The sequence below is a fragment of the Letharia lupina genome (assembly GCF_014066315.1).
Source record: "Letharia lupina isolate WasteWater1 chromosome Unknown contig_8, whole genome shotgun sequence".
NCBI lineage: Eukaryota > Fungi > Ascomycota > Lecanoromycetes > Lecanorales > Parmeliaceae > Letharia > Letharia lupina.
Window position 1 is genome coordinate 549,018 of NW_023502977.1, and position 17,903 is coordinate 566,920.

At 49.7% G+C, this 17,903-nt stretch overlaps 7 protein-coding genes across 7 annotated transcripts; 4 read left to right on the forward strand and 3 right to left on the reverse strand.

The window, feature by feature from the left end:
• Positions 1-187: 187 nt before the first annotated feature.
• HO133_010044 (uncharacterized protein) lies at positions 188-3,230 on the reverse strand (the record flags this gene model as incomplete). Its single annotated transcript, XM_037300900.1, has 4 exons — positions 188-2,013; positions 2,074-2,139; positions 2,227-2,429; positions 3,004-3,230. The coding sequence occupies 4 exons, from the start codon at positions 3,228-3,230 to the stop codon at positions 188-190; spliced, it is 2,322 nt and encodes a 773-aa protein (XP_037153717.1).
• A 249-nt stretch (positions 3,231-3,479) lies between these two features.
• Positions 3,480-5,579, forward strand: HO133_010045 (uncharacterized protein; the record flags this gene model as incomplete). The annotated part of the gene is made up of 4 exons (XM_037300901.1): positions 3,480-3,669; positions 3,817-3,843; positions 3,998-4,092; positions 4,497-5,579. The coding sequence occupies 4 exons, from the start codon at positions 3,480-3,482 to the stop codon at positions 5,577-5,579; spliced, it is 1,395 nt and encodes a 464-aa protein (XP_037153718.1).
• Positions 5,580-5,931: 352 nt separating this feature from the next.
• Positions 5,932-7,644, reverse strand: HO133_010046 (uncharacterized protein; the record flags this gene model as incomplete). The annotated part of the gene is made up of 3 exons (XM_037300902.1): positions 5,932-6,000; positions 6,068-7,486; positions 7,552-7,644. 3 exons carry the CDS (start codon positions 7,642-7,644, stop codon positions 5,932-5,934), a joined length of 1,581 nt encoding a protein of 526 aa, XP_037153719.1.
• An 817-nt stretch (positions 7,645-8,461) lies between these two features.
• On the forward strand, positions 8,462-10,634 carry HO133_010047 (uncharacterized protein; the record flags this gene model as incomplete). The annotated part of the gene is made up of 6 exons (XM_037300903.1): positions 8,462-8,483; positions 8,531-8,662; positions 8,709-9,511; positions 9,594-9,963; positions 10,019-10,383; positions 10,437-10,634. 6 exons carry the CDS (start codon positions 8,462-8,464, stop codon positions 10,632-10,634), a joined length of 1,890 nt encoding a protein of 629 aa, XP_037153720.1.
• Positions 10,635-11,421: 787 nt separating this feature from the next.
• On the forward strand, positions 11,422-14,645 carry HO133_010048 (uncharacterized protein; the record flags this gene model as incomplete). The annotated part of the gene is made up of 7 exons (XM_037300904.1): positions 11,422-11,930; positions 11,975-12,757; positions 12,810-13,177; positions 13,607-13,676; positions 13,774-13,789; positions 13,872-13,965; positions 14,017-14,645. The coding sequence occupies 7 exons, from the start codon at positions 11,422-11,424 to the stop codon at positions 14,643-14,645; spliced, it is 2,469 nt and encodes an 822-aa protein (XP_037153721.1).
• An 898-nt stretch (positions 14,646-15,543) lies between these two features.
• HO133_010049 (uncharacterized protein) lies at positions 15,544-16,746 on the reverse strand (the record flags this gene model as incomplete). The annotated part of the gene is made up of 4 exons (XM_037300905.1): positions 15,544-16,034; positions 16,173-16,499; positions 16,624-16,682; positions 16,733-16,746. 4 exons carry the CDS (start codon positions 16,744-16,746, stop codon positions 15,544-15,546), a joined length of 891 nt encoding a protein of 296 aa, XP_037153722.1.
• Positions 16,747-16,903: 157 nt separating this feature from the next.
• HO133_010050 (uncharacterized protein) lies at positions 16,904-17,483 on the forward strand (the record flags this gene model as incomplete). Its single annotated transcript, XM_037300906.1, has 4 exons — positions 16,904-16,955; positions 17,006-17,041; positions 17,095-17,387; positions 17,439-17,483. The coding sequence occupies 4 exons, from the start codon at positions 16,904-16,906 to the stop codon at positions 17,481-17,483; spliced, it is 426 nt and encodes a 141-aa protein (XP_037153723.1).
• Positions 17,484-17,903: the final 420 nt, after the last annotated feature.

A 17,903-nucleotide genomic window follows, 5' to 3' on the forward strand; every position in this document is an offset into this window, starting at 1 on the left:
GCTTTGACCATGCCGTAAGATCCAGTAATATCTGTCATCGTAGGGAGACAACAGGTGAAGAAACTGCTGGCGCCATATGCGAGAGAAACGCCAGTAGAACGGAGTACGGGTACACAAGAGGTCACAAGATGAGAGGCTTCAATGAAGACAAGGATTCAAAGGAAGAGTGCTTTTTCAACGTGGTACCCTATGGCTTTTTCTCGCCTTGGCTGTCGCTACCTTGTTGGCCCTCTGGTGGTGTCTCTCCTGCATTGCCCGGTGGTGGTGTCTGCTGCTCCTCTGTGCGTGCCTTGTGCATCTTGTCGAATAGATTTAAGCTTGCCACTTGCAGCTCATCTGTCTTCTCCTTAAGCTCCTCTGCCGTTGCACTTCCCTCACCGCTTTGGTTCTTCGCAACAAACTCTCGAAGCGTGGAGATCTTCTCTTTCAGTTGATCCACTTCAGCCTTGTCGAGCTTGTCAGCAAAATCTTTCAAAGCCTTCTCGGTGTCGTTCAAAACACCGTCAGCGCGGTTGGCTGCCTCGATGGCTGACTTTCGCTCCTTATCCTGCTCTCCGTACTTTTCGGCATCGTTTACCATCCCTTCGATCTCTGATTCCGAGAGACCAGATCCAGATGCAATGGTAATGGATTGATCCTTGTTGGTGGACTTGTCTTTGGCGTGAACGTGCACGATGGAGTCGGCGTCAATGTCGAAGGTCACTTCAACTTGAGGAACACCACGGTGGGCTGGCGGAATACCGACGAGCTGGAAGTTTCCGAGCAACTTGTTATCACGGACGAGCTCACGCTCACCCTGGTACACTTTGATCTCAACAGCAGTCTGAAAATCTGCTGCTGTGGAAAATACTTGCGACTTCTTGGTGGGTATAGTGGTATTCCGGTTTATCAGACGCGTAAAAACGCCACCAAGAGTCTCGATACCAAGAGATAGGGGCGTAACATCGAGCAGTAGTACATCCATAACCTCACCAGCTAAGACAGCACCTTGAATAGCAGCACCGATAGCCACAGCCTCATCTGGGTTAACCGATTTCGCAGGATCCCGGCCGAAGATGCTCTTTACTGATTCGGTGACCTTGGGCATGCGAGTCATGCCTCCAACAAGAATGACTTCCTGGATATCCTTCGCCTGCAGGTTTGCATCTTTCAAGGCTTTTCTCACTGGATCGATGGTCCGGCCAATCAGGGGCTCGACGAGGTTTTCGAGCTGGGATCTTGACATCTTCAGGTTGATATGCTTGGGTCCTGACGCGTCAGCGGTGATGTAGGGAAGGTTGATGTCGGTTTGAAGACTTGACGAAAGCTCGATCTTGGCCTTCTCGGCAGCCTCACGAATACGTTGTATAGCCATCCGGTCGTTTGACAGATCGATACCAGATTCTTTCTTGAATTGCTGGACTAGGTGGCGAACGAGGTTAATATCGAAGTCCTCACCCCCCAAATGAGTGTCGCCGTTGGTTGATTTGACCTCGAAAACGCCCTTTTGAATCTCAAGGATCGAAATATCAAAAGTTCCGCCTCCTAGGTCATAGACTGCGATAACACGATCTTCTTCTTTTTCAAGTCCATACGCAAGCGCAGCAGCTGTGGGCTCGTTTACAACTCGCAAGACGTCAAGACCAGCGATCTGCCCAGCATCTTTGGTAGCTTGACGCTGTGAGTCGTTAAAGTAGGCTGGCACAGTGACGACACCATTCTTGATGCCCTTGTTGAGGTACGACTCAGCGGTTTCCTTCATTTTCTGGAGAACGAAGCCACCAATTTGAGAAGGTGAATATTTCTGCCCCCGAGCCTCGACCCAAGCATCTCCGTTCGTATGCTGGACGATCTTGTATGGTACCTCTTTGATATCTCGCTGACATTCGGCATCGGTATACTTGCGCCCGATGAGACGCTTTGTAGCGAAGAGAGTATTTTCTGGGTTTACGACAGCCTGGCGTTTGGCGGATATGCCGACAAGTCGCTCGCCATCTTGCGCAAAGGCGACCACAGAAGGTGTTGTCCTCGTTCCTAGAGGGAATGCTTTAGTACAGTTGCACGAAAATGCAGAGCACGCCTAGTAATACTGACCCTCGGCGTTTTCTATTATTCTGGGTGTTTTGCCTTCTAAGATAGCGACAGCTGAATTGGTTGTGCCTGTATTTGGTCTCAGCAGATAGTCATATGTGGGCTTTGAAGGCTTTGGCACGCACCAAGATCAATACCAATCACTTGGCCTTTTACCTTCCCTTCGCCACCTGAAGACTGGCATCGAATAAATGAAGATGCTAAAGGCGAGCGGGCGACGGGGGAACGTGAGAATGCTGAGATGGTGCGAGGCAGCTAGAGCTCCAGTGGTGAGCTTGCGAGCAAAACGTGATGTTCCTGGGGCGGCCTTACCGATCTGGCGACCCTCGACGAAAGCATTTTTTGACGGCTGACAGCCACTGATGATCAAACAGTAAGAGGTTTTGCACCTGCAGAATTTCGCAAGGAGTGATGGAAAATTTGTCGAGAGACGAGAGGATGAAGTACTCAAGTAGTAGAAAAAAGATTTAGAAAAAAGATTGACGGCGGCAAACTTCATCGAAGTGGTCAGCCCTATCCGCAGAACGCCAACTCCTGCCATTGATTCGATGACATTCCCAGTGCGTCAAAACTTGATGCAGCATTAAGGCTCCTTGCGACCACATAATGACAATTGACTATATAAAGTAAGATATGGAGTTGTACAACGAGGCGTCGTCAATCAAACTGACCACAGGCTATAGACCTTGTGAAACGAAGTCTTTGATCCATTCGTCCTGCGGGCATTTCTACCCTCTCAAGATACCCCAACAGTAAGAAGTCTCTCTTACTACTGTCCGTTAAAGGTTTCCTGACCTTGTGATATACATAGACATAACCAACTTAAGAATTTCATAAGCACCAAAGACCCCAACATCATCTACTATGCCTCTCACCATGAGATCTACGCTTTACACGTCTCTACACGGAAAAGAAAGCTGATCAAGAGCTTACCCTGGCAGCCTGTTTGTCTTGACGCTGGCTACGGTTGGATTTGTGTCGGTGGACGAGAAAACGGGCGATGTGCTTTTATCAGTATCAACGAAAGCAGCGATGGGCCGACGACAGCCTTCAGGCAGCATGCCGAAGTCGATGAGCTCTTGCCTCTGGACCTGGACCCCGAGTATAGACGTACCACCAGCGATCCAAGTGTAGTCCTGCAATGGCCTCGACCTTCCCATGGGAGCTCGTATGAGTTACAGACCCATGAACTTGGGGCCGATATTGTCAACTCAATCACAATCCATCTTCTACGAAGCGAGAAGAATAGCCGAGAGGATGAAGTCGTGGCTGTATTGGCGTAAGCTATGCTGAATTTGCGCCCTGGGAACGAGGATTGACGTCTTGTGTTCAGAAACAATGACCAAAGCGTCCGAATCTTCTCGCTGACACAGTCTCGTCTGCTTGAAACGCTCGAATTCCCGATTGCCATGAATCATGCTTCGATATCACCAGATGGGAAGCTTCTCCTTGCTGTTGGAGATAGACATACAGCCTTCTTTTGCAAAAGAGTGCGGTTACCTAGCGCTCTAAGCGATGGCGTATCGTCCTACGCAAGCTATGAGTGGCATGAGATTGCGGGGCTCAAATTGAGCCTCGCAGAATCGAAGGATGCCTGCTGTACGTGTTCTCTAGGGCTTGCCTTTTTATTCTGTACCGAATGTCGAGTCGTGAGACATGTCTCGAGGATCATTGCTCCCCATTCATGTCTCACGGCTCAAGGTTTGATCTCAAAAGGAAGTTGCTGACTGCGGGGATCACCATTAGTCTCTACTGCCTTCTCGCCATCCGGTCGTACGTACATTTCGGAGAAATCTATCCATTTTGTAACCGGACTTGAATCAAACGAGATGTTTCGGAAGCCAAAATCCCTTTTTGTTCCTCAAATTAGTTTACAGCTCGGACGTTTTGCCTCGAGGAAGTCATGCTAACTACAAATCCTGTGTAGATATTTGCGCCGTCGCTTCGCAGAATGGTGTTATCACGATCTTCGATACAGCCTTGATTCACGATGATATGGATGCTGAGGAAGCGGTAATCGAAGTACTCAGGTCTTCTCGACCTTCAATGTCCCATATCCACACAGGGGCTGTCCGATCAATGAGCTTCTCCCCAGGGCCATGGGATCTCTTAGCCTGGTAAATTGCGTTTTTCTAGCAATGTTTCAGTATCCTAATACATTCTCAGTTGCAAGACTTGTTCAGGGCTGCATTACTCCACGGACCTCTTTCACGACATGAAATCGATCCTACAAGAGATATGCTAACTTCGAAATGATGTAGGGTAAGCACAATTCTGAAGGAGTTTTCTTCGATCTTGTACCGCAATCTCAGTCACAAGGCGTGGCGGGGGGTCGAGAGTTGATCAATATTCCCACTTTCTTCCCCAATTCGACTAACGAGCCAGACTCTACGTTGATAGTGAAAGCTAATATTAAAAAAACACAGTCCGAAGATCAAGGCCATGTATGCGTGGTAGATTTGCGCAACGCATTCCAATCGAGGCAAACTATCGACCTACACACCGACTCCCCAGGTCTCATTAGAGCGGAAATAGAAGAGTACGACACTACATCAGAGCAGCGGCAACTAGAGATCGAACGCAGGTTTGTGGAAAGGCACAGGGAGGCCTTGGAAGCACAAGATCAGCTCGCTGCTGTAATACGTACGGCGAACAACGTGGAGCTTGGCGCTGAGCGAAGAAGAATTGAACGTGACGCTGCAGCAGCACAAGCATCGCGTGAGCGGCAATTGATTGACTCCATTGGCCTGCGACGTCTACAAGAAAGTAATTCCGTTTCTTCTGGCAACCTTCCAACCGCTCCTATTAGAGTGAACTACAACCCATCGTCTACCGGACGGACAGAATCTCGTGAATGGAGTGGCATCCCCTCTCCTTCATCTAATCCTCAAACTCGTTCATCAGCGAGCATCCATGATTTCATACGCCAACGGGAGAGAACTCGCTTGAATGACCGCTCATATCAACCGCGCCGCCGCAGTTCAGTCGTCATGTCCAACTCGAACTCGAGTTCTAATACCTCATCACCTCACACTTCGAGCCTTACACCTGATACGGCCACTCCAACCCTCTCTGCTTCCCCTTCGCGCCTTTCTGCTAGCACAAGCGACGCAATCGCCACCAATACCCCCTTCAATCCCACGGATCCTTGGCAAACCATCACTGATGCGATGTCGTCTGCCGACATCCCGCCTGATACACTGCGCAGCCTGCAATCAAGAAATCTGGAACGTCGTGTGCAAGCTACAGCGGTACAGCAAGCTACCCTTGACCGTCCAAACGACCTCATGATGGTCGAACATGCAGATGCGTTGGAGGCACGCGGTAATCGTGCCAGAGATAATGTGCGATCGTTGAGGCAGATGAGAGCAGCCCACAGCAGAGCTGACGTCGTGTATGATGAGATCGATCGGGAGTTGCTGTTGAGAAGGTATCAGAGAAGTCCTAGGCGGGAAGCGGGCCTCATCACCATGGGGATCGGATGGAGCGAAGACGGCCGCAATTTGTAATTCCCGCTTTATTTCTTCTCAAATGGGGGCTCTATTGACTGTGCACCTTAGGTTTGTCGCGACCGAGGAGGGAATCTTGGAGTACAACGTCAACATCGAAGGGAGGAAAACGTTCCCTGGTGCCTCATTCTTGTGACTCTAATGGTAGGACTTGACCTTTTACGTTAATCGTACATGCGTTTTTGGCATGGATTTTAGCAATAGCCTCGCTTGGCCGCGCAAATGCGTAACTGTAGCATGGCGTTGAAAGCGAATGACGACCTAGACTTAGATGTATGTTCCTAGGAAATCCACTAGGATCTACATGAACAGCACATTGGCCGCATTTCCCGATGCTGCAAAATCGTCGTCCCTAGGCCTTCACAATCCAGCCCGAGTGTACAAAGAAATCGAAAAGCTTTACGCATTTCGAAGAATCAATCTGTTCTCACAGCATCAGTCATAAGCATCTTGAGCCAAAGCCAAATGACTTCAAAAACTCGACGTACCTTACACAGCTCCCTAACTGTCTTCCTCTTTAACGCACCTCCATTCTTCATGGCTTCCCGCAAGACCGTTTCTTTAATGACTAAATATGGCTTTGGCATCAATCGCACGACGGAACACAGCTCTGCTTCCTCATTGGTTAACAGATGCAGGTCCGTCGCATTTTCGCTGGTTAATTTTAGGGGGGCGGTGCCATTCAATGGCGGTACAGAATAGCGAGTTTTCTTTTCATGCTGTGGAGGAGGAATATTGGCCGTATTTGATGTGCCATTCGTGAGGGGCCCTTTCGGATGGACGCCATTTGTTGTAGCTGTTGTCGATGGAGGTGGCACAGGGTTTGGAGGTATCGGCTTCAGGCGCTCGGGCAGTTCCGGCGCCGTAAGTTCAAGGGTTACAGCAGCCTTGACGTTCGATTCTTTTTCACTCTTCTTCTCCGGACGCACGCCTGCTTGGCGGTCGAACGCTCCTGTAGGAGCTGGACGTGCAGCGCGCGCTTGTTTCTCTTGCTCATACTTTTCACCCGTTTTGAGGTCGCCAATGCGCATTTGGCGCCAATCCTGTAGCTGGGCGATAGCTTGACGGAGGTTATGTTCGAACTCGAGGTGCGATGTGAAAGCCTCGAAGTCGGCGTGATTCATTATTCGCGCAAAAGGCTTGGCTTTGTTAGCAAGCGTTATTTCTTCTTTTGTCTTCTTTTTGTCAAGCGCGACGCTCTTCTTGTATTCCAACAAATTGTGTTCGAATATCACCTTTTTCCGGTCGGCTCGCGAAGTCAGACGTGCATTGTATATGTCCATTACTACCATTTTCAATTCCATTTCTGGCTCGACTTCGCCGTTCCGCGGGTTCAGGCCGTCACCGGGATCAAATTGCATATGCTGAACTGCTTCTTCGGCTTCGTTGGCAAATTCCGTCTCGAACTCGAGGCGGCCAGGCATGTACCCAGCGACTTCGTGGCATGCTGGGACGCTTGCCGTAGGTTTCTGCTTAGGTGTCGCTGGTGGGGCTGATCTGGCTTCCTCTCTTCGTTCTTCTATCCGCCGCTTCTTGCGTGCTTGGAACATCTCCCGCGGTACCTCCTCTGACAAATGCTTATCGCCGGGATCCGCATTCTCTGGTAATGGAAATTTTGAACTATCGACATAGGTCTTGATATAGTGGTCGCGGACTTCGTCCTTTGTCCGATAGCCCCCAATGTGGTCGGCTATATCAGCCCAGGAGCCAAGTCCGTATACCTCTGCTCCTTCCAAGAGGCAAAGCTCTTCATCCGCTCCCCAGTCTTTGTCGTAGATTGGGATTGAATGCTGTTCGATCACCAGGAATTCATGGGTCGCAGGATCATGATCGCGTGACTTCGATCCATCCTTGAAGCATTGCACACATAAATCGTAGTCGGTGCAGACGTGGCAGCGTATGCGAACCTAAAATGAACTTAGTGTTGTGGCGCTAAGGCTGAGGCACAAAGATCAGAAGAGGAAAAGCCTACAGTGGCAGTGATATCGGCGGAGCATATATCACAGATATACTTGAGTCCACCCTCGGTCCCACGCGATATGGTCTTCTTCCTTATCACCCCCATCGCGCACTTCCGGGAATTTGTCCTGCTTTGATACTACTATACACACACTGTCAGACAAAGCCACGCTGTGCACGCGCCGGCGTTTCTTACATCAAGTCCAATCATGAGCCTGAAGTTAATCAAATGGTTACTTGTGTATGAAAACAGTCCGCTAAGAATGCTTCAGACGGGAGAGTTCTCTTCTTGGTATCGGTACGCTCGATCTAGGAATCCGTACCGCTTCAGTTGTCACTTTCGGTGGTAGCGGCCCTGGTTGCTAAGCTCTAAGCCGCTGGGTGCATTCGAGCACAATGTCTTGGATTGAGGATCTGCAGGCAGGAATAGTCATTTGGTGGTATTCTGGAAGATTTTAGAGAGATTGAAAGAAGAGGTTGATAGACTTTGAACAGCCTGCGATGTTCATCTTATCTACAAGTATGCTGCATCTCTAGAGCATGCATTGAGGTTGAAAGACGGCATGAGCCGCCACTAGCCTTGAGCGGACCAGCGTTTACGTAGGTAAGCGAGCCTCCGCAATGTTTTGGAGAGCGTTTGTAACTTGTACCCTCGTACCCTTTACTCTCTTGAACAATACCCTTGAACACTTGCTCACCATGGCCCAGAGCAGGGTTGAATGCCTTCATCGTTGATACCCCGCACCCTCTTTACCTGTCTTGCCATCTTCTAACTGTGGTGGTTCGCTTATCTACCAAAGAGACCGTGACGGCCTTTCTCTCCAACTAGCAACGATACGACCCTTCGCCATCCTACCGCTCCACCGCTATCATCTCAACCCCTCTTCCTCTAGCCCGCAACAAAAACTTCCCAAACCAACAGCATGTCTTGGAACCTGACTAAGAGTGAAGTTTGTCGTACCATTCTACCAGCCAAGACTGACTTCCCGTAGAATTCAAGGAGACCCACCTGGGTCCTCTGAAGAATTCCCTTGGAGGCCGGTCGACCTCTACTTCGACAATCAAAGCAGACTCAGTTGAGCCCATGGAAGAGAAGCTGAGTACCAGCAGCAGCAATGATCTTGGTAAATGTTACGTTCTTCATCCTTTACCAGTGCTCACTGTCGCTAGCTGCGTCTGAAGCTATGATTTCTCCACCTCAAGCGCCACTTAAACCTGGAATCCTTGTTGTAACTCTTCATGAAGGCAAAGACTTCTCACTGCCTCCTCATTACCAACAACAGTACAATCCACAATATCAGAACTCGGCATCAAATGGCTTCTCCGTGGCTGGATCGATGCGTGGCGATTCTTCAATGTCACGTACTCCTGGTGGAATAGCTGGATCCTACGCTCAAAATGCTCGTCCCGCCTCGGGCGGAGGTATCAACGCCGCCCCTACCATTCATGGTCGCTACTCCTCGCGGTACCTTCCGTACGCCCTCCTCGATTTTGACAAGGTCCAAGTTTTTGTGGATGCTGTATCTGGAAGTCCACAGAATCCATATTGGCCTGGCGAAAATACCTCCTACAAATTTGATGTCTCTCGTGCTACAGAATTAACGGCGCAAATATACCTTCGAAACCCTAACGCAAGAACGGGCGCAGGGAGGAGCGAAGATATTTTCTTGGGCATAGTTCGTGTCAATCCACGGTTCGAGGAGGTCAAGCAATACGTAGAGGATCCCAAAGCTAGTAAGAAAGATCGGGAGCGAGGAATGGCTGCATTCACTCAGCAGGAGCGACAAATGGGACAAGTGGGTAGTGAATGGCTGGATGTTGCTTTCGGAACGGGGTCGCTGAAGATTGGTGTTGTATTCGTCGAGAATCGGCATAGAACTTTGACGATCGAAGACTTTGAGCTCTTGAAGGTCGTTGGGAAGGGTAGCTTTGGCAAAGTGATGCAAGTCCGGTACGTGCAAACAATGCCTAAAGTGAGCTCGAAGGAATTTGCGCTAATACAGCAATAGGAAAAATGATACCCATCGAATCTATGCTCTCAAAACGATCCGCAAGGCCCACATTATCTCCAGATCCGAGGTTGCGCACACGCTTGCTGAGCGGTCAGTCTTGGCCCAGATTAACAATCCGTTCATTGTTCCCCTCAAGTTTTCATTCCAATCCCCTGAAAAGCTCTACCTTGTGTTGGCCTTCGTCAATGGTGGTGAGCTTTTCCATCACCTGCAGCGCGAGCAGCGCTTCGATGTCAATAGAGCAAGGTTCTATACCGCTGAACTCCTTTGCGCCTTGGAATGTCTACACGGTTTCAACGTTGTCTACCGGGATCTTAAACCAGAAAATATTCTCCTCGACTATTCTGGACACATCGCTTTATGCGATTTCGGACTATGCAAGATGGACATGAAGGACGAGGATCGAACGAACAGTAGATTTCCAGTACCCAAACATCCGCAAGAACATATTGCTAATTCGCGTGGCAGCTTTCTGCGGTACTCCTGAGTACCTTGCGCCAGAACTACTCCTCGGTCAAGGTTACGACAAATCGGTGGATTGGTGGACCCTGGGTGTGCTCCTCTATGAAATGTTGACAGGCCTACCTCCATACTACGATGAGAACACCAACGAGATGTATCGAAAGATACTATCGGAACCTCTTCACTTCCCAGGACCGGAGATTGTGCCGTTGCCGGCAAAGGACCTTTTGATGCAGCTTCTCGATCGTAGACCAGAGCAAAGGCTTGGGGCCAAGGGCCCGTCTGAGATCAAAGCTCACCCATTCTTCAATGCTATCGATTGGAGGAAGTTATTGCAGCGAAGATACGATCCTACGTTCAAGCCCAATGTGGTAGGTGCCCCATTGCCCTTGCTCGTCTTGGCCAAAAAAACTGATTATCATAGACCGATGCGCTTGACACGGCGAACTTTGACCGGGAATTCACCCAAGAGGCGCCCACCGACTCTTACGTCGAGGGACCGATACTCTCGCAAACCATGCAACAGCAATTCACAGGCTGGTCCTACAATCGTCCTGTCGCTGGTCTCGGAGATGCTGGTGGCAGTGTAAAGGATCCATCGTTTGGGAGCGTTACCGGCTGAGAGGGTATAGAAAGGAATGAAAAGGAGAGACAAGCATGAAAGCATCTGATCAGGCGTAGAAGAGAGGGTGTCCTTCCAGAAGCTGGGCTTACTTGATAAAGGGGCATGTGATAGGCAGAGACCCACACACATACTCAACCATTGTCGCCGAGCAAAGCAATGCGAACAAAAAATCCAAATGTACCGTGCCAAGCCACCATGCATCATCCCTGAGGGCGGCACTACGACTAGGTGACCGTTGGGTAGAGCGTAGCATGCTAAGTGAGCAGTGTAGTATTGTCCTCGCTGTGCATTTTGCCAAGTACTTTAGGTGAGCTAATTCTGCTGGAAATCTTGGTTGAACGAATAGGAATTACACGACCGCTGGATTGACCCAAACAACTCGGCCTACAGCCCTATTCAGGCGGTCAATATCGAAATATGTGCAAAACGTGCAAGCCAACGCTTTCGTCTTTCACGCCTTTGATCATAAAATTAACTTCTTGGTGGCTGAGGAATTATGCAGAAACGGCTGTTTAGGTACTCAAAAGTTGGGTCACTCTAAATTCACCGAGGCTCCCAATAGGTCAAGCTTGCTAATTACCTTAACTTAAGGTGGGAGCTTTTAGTGATGGTGGGGCACTTCTTTCTCAATTTTGGGCAACTCATTTCCAGCTTCACAAAAAAAACACTCGCCTCCATATCCTCCACCAATTCATAATTGCTTCGATCTCTTCATAAGGACTAGCCCCCATCCTCTCTATCTACCAGACGCGTTCACAAACCTCATTCCGACAGTACCGCGGCAATGTCTGGCTTCGCCCAAGCTAGTGACCTCCAAGCATGGCAGCAGCTCCAGCAGCATCACACTACACTGGGCCGCAATATTGTCTTGAAAGAATTCTTCGAAAAAGACCCTAGCCGCTTTGAAAAGTTCTCCCGTACCTTCAAGAACACAGCCGACAAATCCGAGATCCTCTTCGACTTCTCCAAGAACTTCATCACCGAAGACACCCTCTCGCTGCTCATCCAATTGGCCAAGGAAGCTGGCGTGGAAAAGCTGCGAGATGAAATGTTTGCCGGAGAGAAGATCAACTTCACGGAGAAGAGAGCCGTGTATCATGTTGCTCTGCGTAACGTGACCAATCAACCTATGCAGGTTGATGGGAAGAGCGTCGTCGAGGATGTCAATGAGGTCTTGGAGCACATGAAGGTATTCTCCGAGCAGGTCAGAAGTGGAGAGTGGAAAGGGTATACTGGAAAGAAGATCAAGACAATCATCAACGTTGGCATTGGTGGATCTGATCTGTGGGTCGAGTCAGTAACGTAGAGGCAGCAAATCAGGCTGACAGAAGCTGTAGTGGACCAGTCATGGTGACAGAAGCTCTGAAGCCCTACGGTGACCGGAATCTCAACTTGCATTTCGTCTCCAATATTGACGGCAGTCACATGGCAGAGGCATTGCGTGCCTCCGACCCAGAAACAACTATGTTCTTGGTTGCTTCCAAGACATTCACCACCGCTGAAACGGTCACCAACGCTACCACTGCTAAGCACTGGTTTCTTGAAACAGCGAAAGATGAATCTCACGTTGCAAAGCACTTCGTTGCCTTGTCCACCAATGTCGAGGAGGTGACCAAATTTGGTATCGACAAGGAGAATATGTTCGGCTTCGAGAGCTGGGTCGGGGGCCGCTACAGCGTATGGAGCGCCATTGGTCTGAGCGTAGCTCTGTACATTGGCTTCGACAACTTCCATGAATTTCTCTCAGGCGCCCATGCAATGGACAAGCATTTCAAGGAGACCCCGCTCGAGGAAAACATCCCTGTGCTCGGTGGCCTTCTCAGCGTTTGGTACTCTGATTTCTTCGGAGCGCAAACACATCTAGTCTCGCCTTTCGATCAATACATGAGCCGCTTCCCAGCCTACCTTCAGCAATTGTCAATGGAGTCGAACGGTAAGGCCATCACAAGGTCCGGCGATTACGTCAAGTACACCACTGGAGCCATCTTGTTTGGCGAGCCCGCAACAAATGCCCAGCACTCATTCTATCAGCTTTTGCACCAAGGGACGAAGCTTATCCCTACGGATTTCATCCTTGCCGCCGAGAGCCATAATCCCATTGAGCACAATAAGCACCAGAAGTAGGCTTCTCAGAATCGCTCGACTTGGTATGTTGAGCTGACATGTCAACAGGATGCTGGCATCGAACTTTTTCGCGCAAGCTGAAGCGTTGATGGTTGGTAAGACACCAGACGAAGTCAAAGGCGAAGGAGCCCCGGAGGAGCTGGTTCCCCACAAGACATTCCTCGGCAACCGACCTACAACATCCATCCTCACCCAAAAAATCACACCAGGGACGCTTGGAGCGCTGATAGCATACTATGAGCATTTCACCTTTACCGAAGGAGCTGTGTGGAACATCAACAGCTTCGACCAATGGGGTGTAGAGCTGGGCAAATCGTTGGCAAAGAAGATCCAGGCGGAGCTTGATCAGAGTGGGGAGAACACGAGCCACGATGCCAGTACGAGTGGGCTGATCAATGCGTTTAAGAAGAAGGCCGGTATCTAAAGGTTGTTGCGTGCGTGCCTGAACAAGAAACCATCAAAGGGAAACGGAAAAACGTGCATAGCTGGCTCACGAACATAAAAAAGTAGATGAGATCTCAATAAAATTGCTATGAATATGATGTTCGGTGACCGTCTGTCCGGCCTCCTCGAATGACCGTATGATTCTTGGGGGGCCTTTGGAGCCGGCTAGGGTCCCTCGGGTCGATCGACCCGCCAAAACATGCACCCCGTAGACCCAGGAACGAACAACAGTTCGGTGCAGTATGAGTGCGCCAATACTTCTTTTCCGCTTCTCCTTGAAATGAGTCGGTAAAAAGTCCAGCTCGCCTTTGGTATGGCGGTCCTTAGCTCTCGCAGCACATGGCTAGTCTGCTCTACCCTTCTGTCCTTTTTCTCTTCTCTTCCGAAGGCTGGCAGCCCAGCCAAAGCTGAACAAAAGGCCAGCTATGCGCCTGGGGATGCAATACCTGTTAGCTGTTTAAACAGGACGGTGTGAGTATTCTATCCTCCGGTTCAAGAGCGGCACGATTTTTCATGGAAGGCAAAGAAACACTGGGACGAATGGCTAACTGTTGTGTCTTGTGCGCAGTGACACTGGAGAACATGTAAGCAAGCAGAGACCGTCGACATTCAAGCCTCGCCTGGCTATGCCTGCTCGGAGTACTATCCAAGCACTGACTTTGTCAGATCACAGATGATCAGGGCCAGCTTCAGTATATTTCTTTCATGACGTGCAATGAGACGGGGCGCCCTCTCGAGCTTTACTTTGGCGTTGAGAAAGGCATGCCAGTGTCTTATTTCGAGTGTGCACATCTTTTGCTGACTATCTCAGACATTAATTGCACCCTCGAGTCCATTGACGATCCCCTCTTCCACCTCCTCGAATTCTACATCCACAATGATGCCCCTTTGACCTGTCGCATTCCCACCCATCCCCTGACCTCCACCCAAATATCTTCACCCTCAACCACTTCTCCCACAACAGACGACTTCATACCTCTCATATTTGCTCTCTCCGGCGCTCTTCAGCTTTCACACCTACACATATCGCCAAAATTGAACGTGCTGCTGCACACGAGCCCTGAATTAGCGACTCAGGATGCAGATTTATTAGCCGCGACGGCATACTCTTCGCCTTCACTGTCCTCCGCATCTACGAGGATAGTGATTGGCGATCCGCTTGCCCTCCAACTTTCAGTGCATTGGTACACTAGTCCAACTCTACCGCCATCAACAACGGGGAAAGCTGGTCTAGGAGGCCATGTACATCTTAGCACGGTGGTGTATTGTCTTTTAAGCGGGGGTGTGGGCGTGGCGGCGAGTTTGGCTTATTTCAGAGGGGTGGAGTTGCCGAGAAGGATCAAAAGGTATGGAAAGGACAGAACAGGAGGGGAGAGGGGTGGTGGCTACGCATTTCCTGGATCTGGAATGAACGGTTATGGGACGGGGAAGAGGGATTGATTGCTGATAGAAAAAGTAGTCCGCCGTTTCGTGGGCTTTTGTGAGTGTATATACCCCTGCCCTTGTTTCTAATCAGAATCTGTGCACCAAAAGATCCAAAGCACATCCCCTCTGTACCTCCATTCATTGGCTCGCTTCAGATACGAGTTTCGGCGGTGCATATTGGAGTGATGAACCCTTCATGTGGCTCATCAGCACTATTCCATATCCTGGCGGCTTGTACAATCCAGGGATAATAGCCGAGTTACTCTGAGATTTACTTGCAAAGTGCCAGAGTATGGTAAATAAAGTGTCGCGAAATGAAGGGCTGAAAAGCTTGCAAATCCAGAAATCGGTCATTTGGAGACCGCTCAGTCTGCGAAAGAATGCTATCATGTTCTAGTGAGCCTTGCACTCCACAGGCCAGGTTTTCTTCGAAGCTATATCTGACATTCTGCCTTCTTGGGAGCAAGGTGACTTTGAAAGAGAAGTGAGTGAGACTATCGTTGAAAGATGGCTCCTTATGCTTCCCACACAGCCTTCCAATTTCAACAACCAACATCCTGCCGAGGGTCCTCGCTGCCTGATATGTGTCAACAACAACTTATGAAAATAGGTCACATAGCTGGCTGTTCATTGGGGGGCTTCAAATCTCATGTTTCTCGTCAAACGCTTCTTTTCTTCTGCACCTCCGCATACAGGGACAGACTTTGCGATCAAGGCAATCACTGCTTTTAGCCGAACAATATACTCCGGTCGGTTCGGTGTCAGCACGCGGATGAAGAAGAAGATCAAGGCTACAGGTCACGTGAGGCCATCAGCAGATGCACGTTTTGGCGACGGAGGCCTGCCCGTGATATCAAGCAAGCATCGATGGTTGCCGATCTTTCTTCTTGTTTGACAACACATCGCAAGAGCTTCATCTCCTTCTTGCGAGCAACAGGCCGCTTCCCCACTCAACCTCAACCTCCTTCTCCATCCAGGCCTCGTCTTTCTGCCAGTCCGGTTCCGCAGACCTCATCTTGTCAAACATCTCGTCTACAACATCTCCTTCACCACCATCACGACGCTTCTTGGCCTGGAACTTCTCCTGCCAAGCACTGTACGCGCTCCATGTTCTAATGTAGTTCATACACTCTTCAAGCGCCATTCGCCTACTCAAGAACATGGTGCCTTCGCCAGTCTTTGGTCCACTCGTTCCGGGTTCGTACTCAACCCGGCGTACATCTTCAAACTCGTTTACCGGCGGTTCGATGTCCCGAAGTTTGTTTTCTACCTTTGATCTGCCCGGTTGTGACCAGTATGGACCGAGCGATCGCTCATCGTTGCTATAAGCATACTCATTCAGGATTTTGGTCGCCTTCGGATAATCTACAAAAACGTGATCTTTGTATCCCCAGAATGCTAGGGCTTTGGCAGTCAGTAATGCCTATTGGAGGAGGTATATCGAGCCTTGAAATAGGTATCGAGAGTAAATACTCCCGGGACATGTTCTCAAGACTCAAGATTTGCTCCAAAAGGGGAAATATGGGCTCCGAAAATACGTACTACCACTCTTTCGTAATATTCTCCCCATCTCAGGAAATAAGACCTTGGTATCGAACCAATGCGCCGCTTGGCCTGCCACAACGAGATCGACGCTTTCGCTTTTGAGGAATTTCAAGCTCTCCGCAGACGAATTCTGAAAGGTGAGATTCGGATAAACTTCGTGCGGCGTCAAAGAAAGCGCTTGCTCGATCATCCCGTCCGATGGGTCAGTCCCAACAACCTTGGAGAATGTTTGGGAGAGGTAGCGAGCAACGACACCATGCCCACAGCCAAGGTCTATACAAGTTTCCCTGGGACTATGATGGTACGCCAAGACGGTATTGTAGACTTGATGATTTCGGAGTCAGCATTACTCTTTCGGGAGGAATGCTGAATCGCGAGATTAAGAGACATGTCTGACGACTCATAAGACTGCGTGATTGGGCGAATTTGCCTCAGAACTATAACGTACGGGATGGTGGGTAAGAAGGACGGTACACGGCATAGGAAGCGTGTGAGAAAGTAGATTTTCTACTGGGAAGTCAGCAGCTAGTAACGATGAGGGGAGTAGAGTTACGAACGCAAATTGCGCCATGTTTACGTGGGAATGCAGTATTTCCGAAAACAGCTGATAACGATGTGATCGTTTCGTGGCCTTTGATACCCGCTTGTAGCCGAGCGCCGCACTTTGGATCTACTGGACTTCTACTCGATAGTATCCAAATCTCGCCGTCCTCGTTGCAGATTTGATCATGGAGGCAGCAGCAGAAAGCTTTCTCTCGTCTAGCTATTTTGCCGTGGCAGGTCGGTCTATTGCCATCAGAGAAGACCGCAGTTTGACCCTCCTGGTGTAGGTGCAAGCCAATCTCCTCATAAATTCGGCTACCAGGGTATATTTCCCTTTCATCTGCTTTCTCCCACTTATACCAACGTTGCATCCCAGTATTGAAGTGGTACCACGCCCGCGATTTACCCGTTCAACCCATTACTCCCTCACGTCCGAGTATAACCGTGTTGTCCACAACGTACTCCACGATCCCGTCGCCTTTAGCCCTGCCATATCCAGTAGAAACCTCGATTAGCATCATCACGCAGCCATCGGTCACTCTCCAAGTACTCCGAGAAGCAAAAGATGCCGGGGTGTCCTCGGTCTGGCTTCAGCCGGGCAGTTTCGACGATGAGGGACTGGAGTATGCTAGGAGGGAATTCAAAGCCGGGGTTGGTGGGGATGGGGGGGTGGGTGGTGAAGGGTGGTGTGTGCTTGTGGACGGGGACCGGCTTTTACAGGCCGTGAGTGAAGAGAAGACGGCGGAAGCTTTAGGGACCAAGTAAAGGAGATGGATTTTACTTGAATATATTTTGAGCCAATCTCCCAATGTCTCAGGGCAAAATGTAGGTCGGGCGCCCTGCCAGAAAAAGCGGAAGTCTGCAGCGGTAAGACTCCTTCGAGTTTGAACAAGATCAGCACTACCGACAAGCGTTATGATCCATGTGAAACTCTGTGTATACTGAGCCTGCGCATCAGGTGTCAAGTTCACTTGGCCATATACCCACAAATGTGTAAACTTACGAGAGGCTAACACCCCAAGACTGTCACCCATTGTGTGACAGCTTGCCTGACTTGTCTACGTTTTCACCGTCTAAAGGCTTGTGAATTGTGACCTCGTATAGGATTACTCAATGGATATCAAAGGGAATGTGAGATCCAATCCCAACCCTTCTATGGAGAGCACACCAAACGCCGGCTCCTAT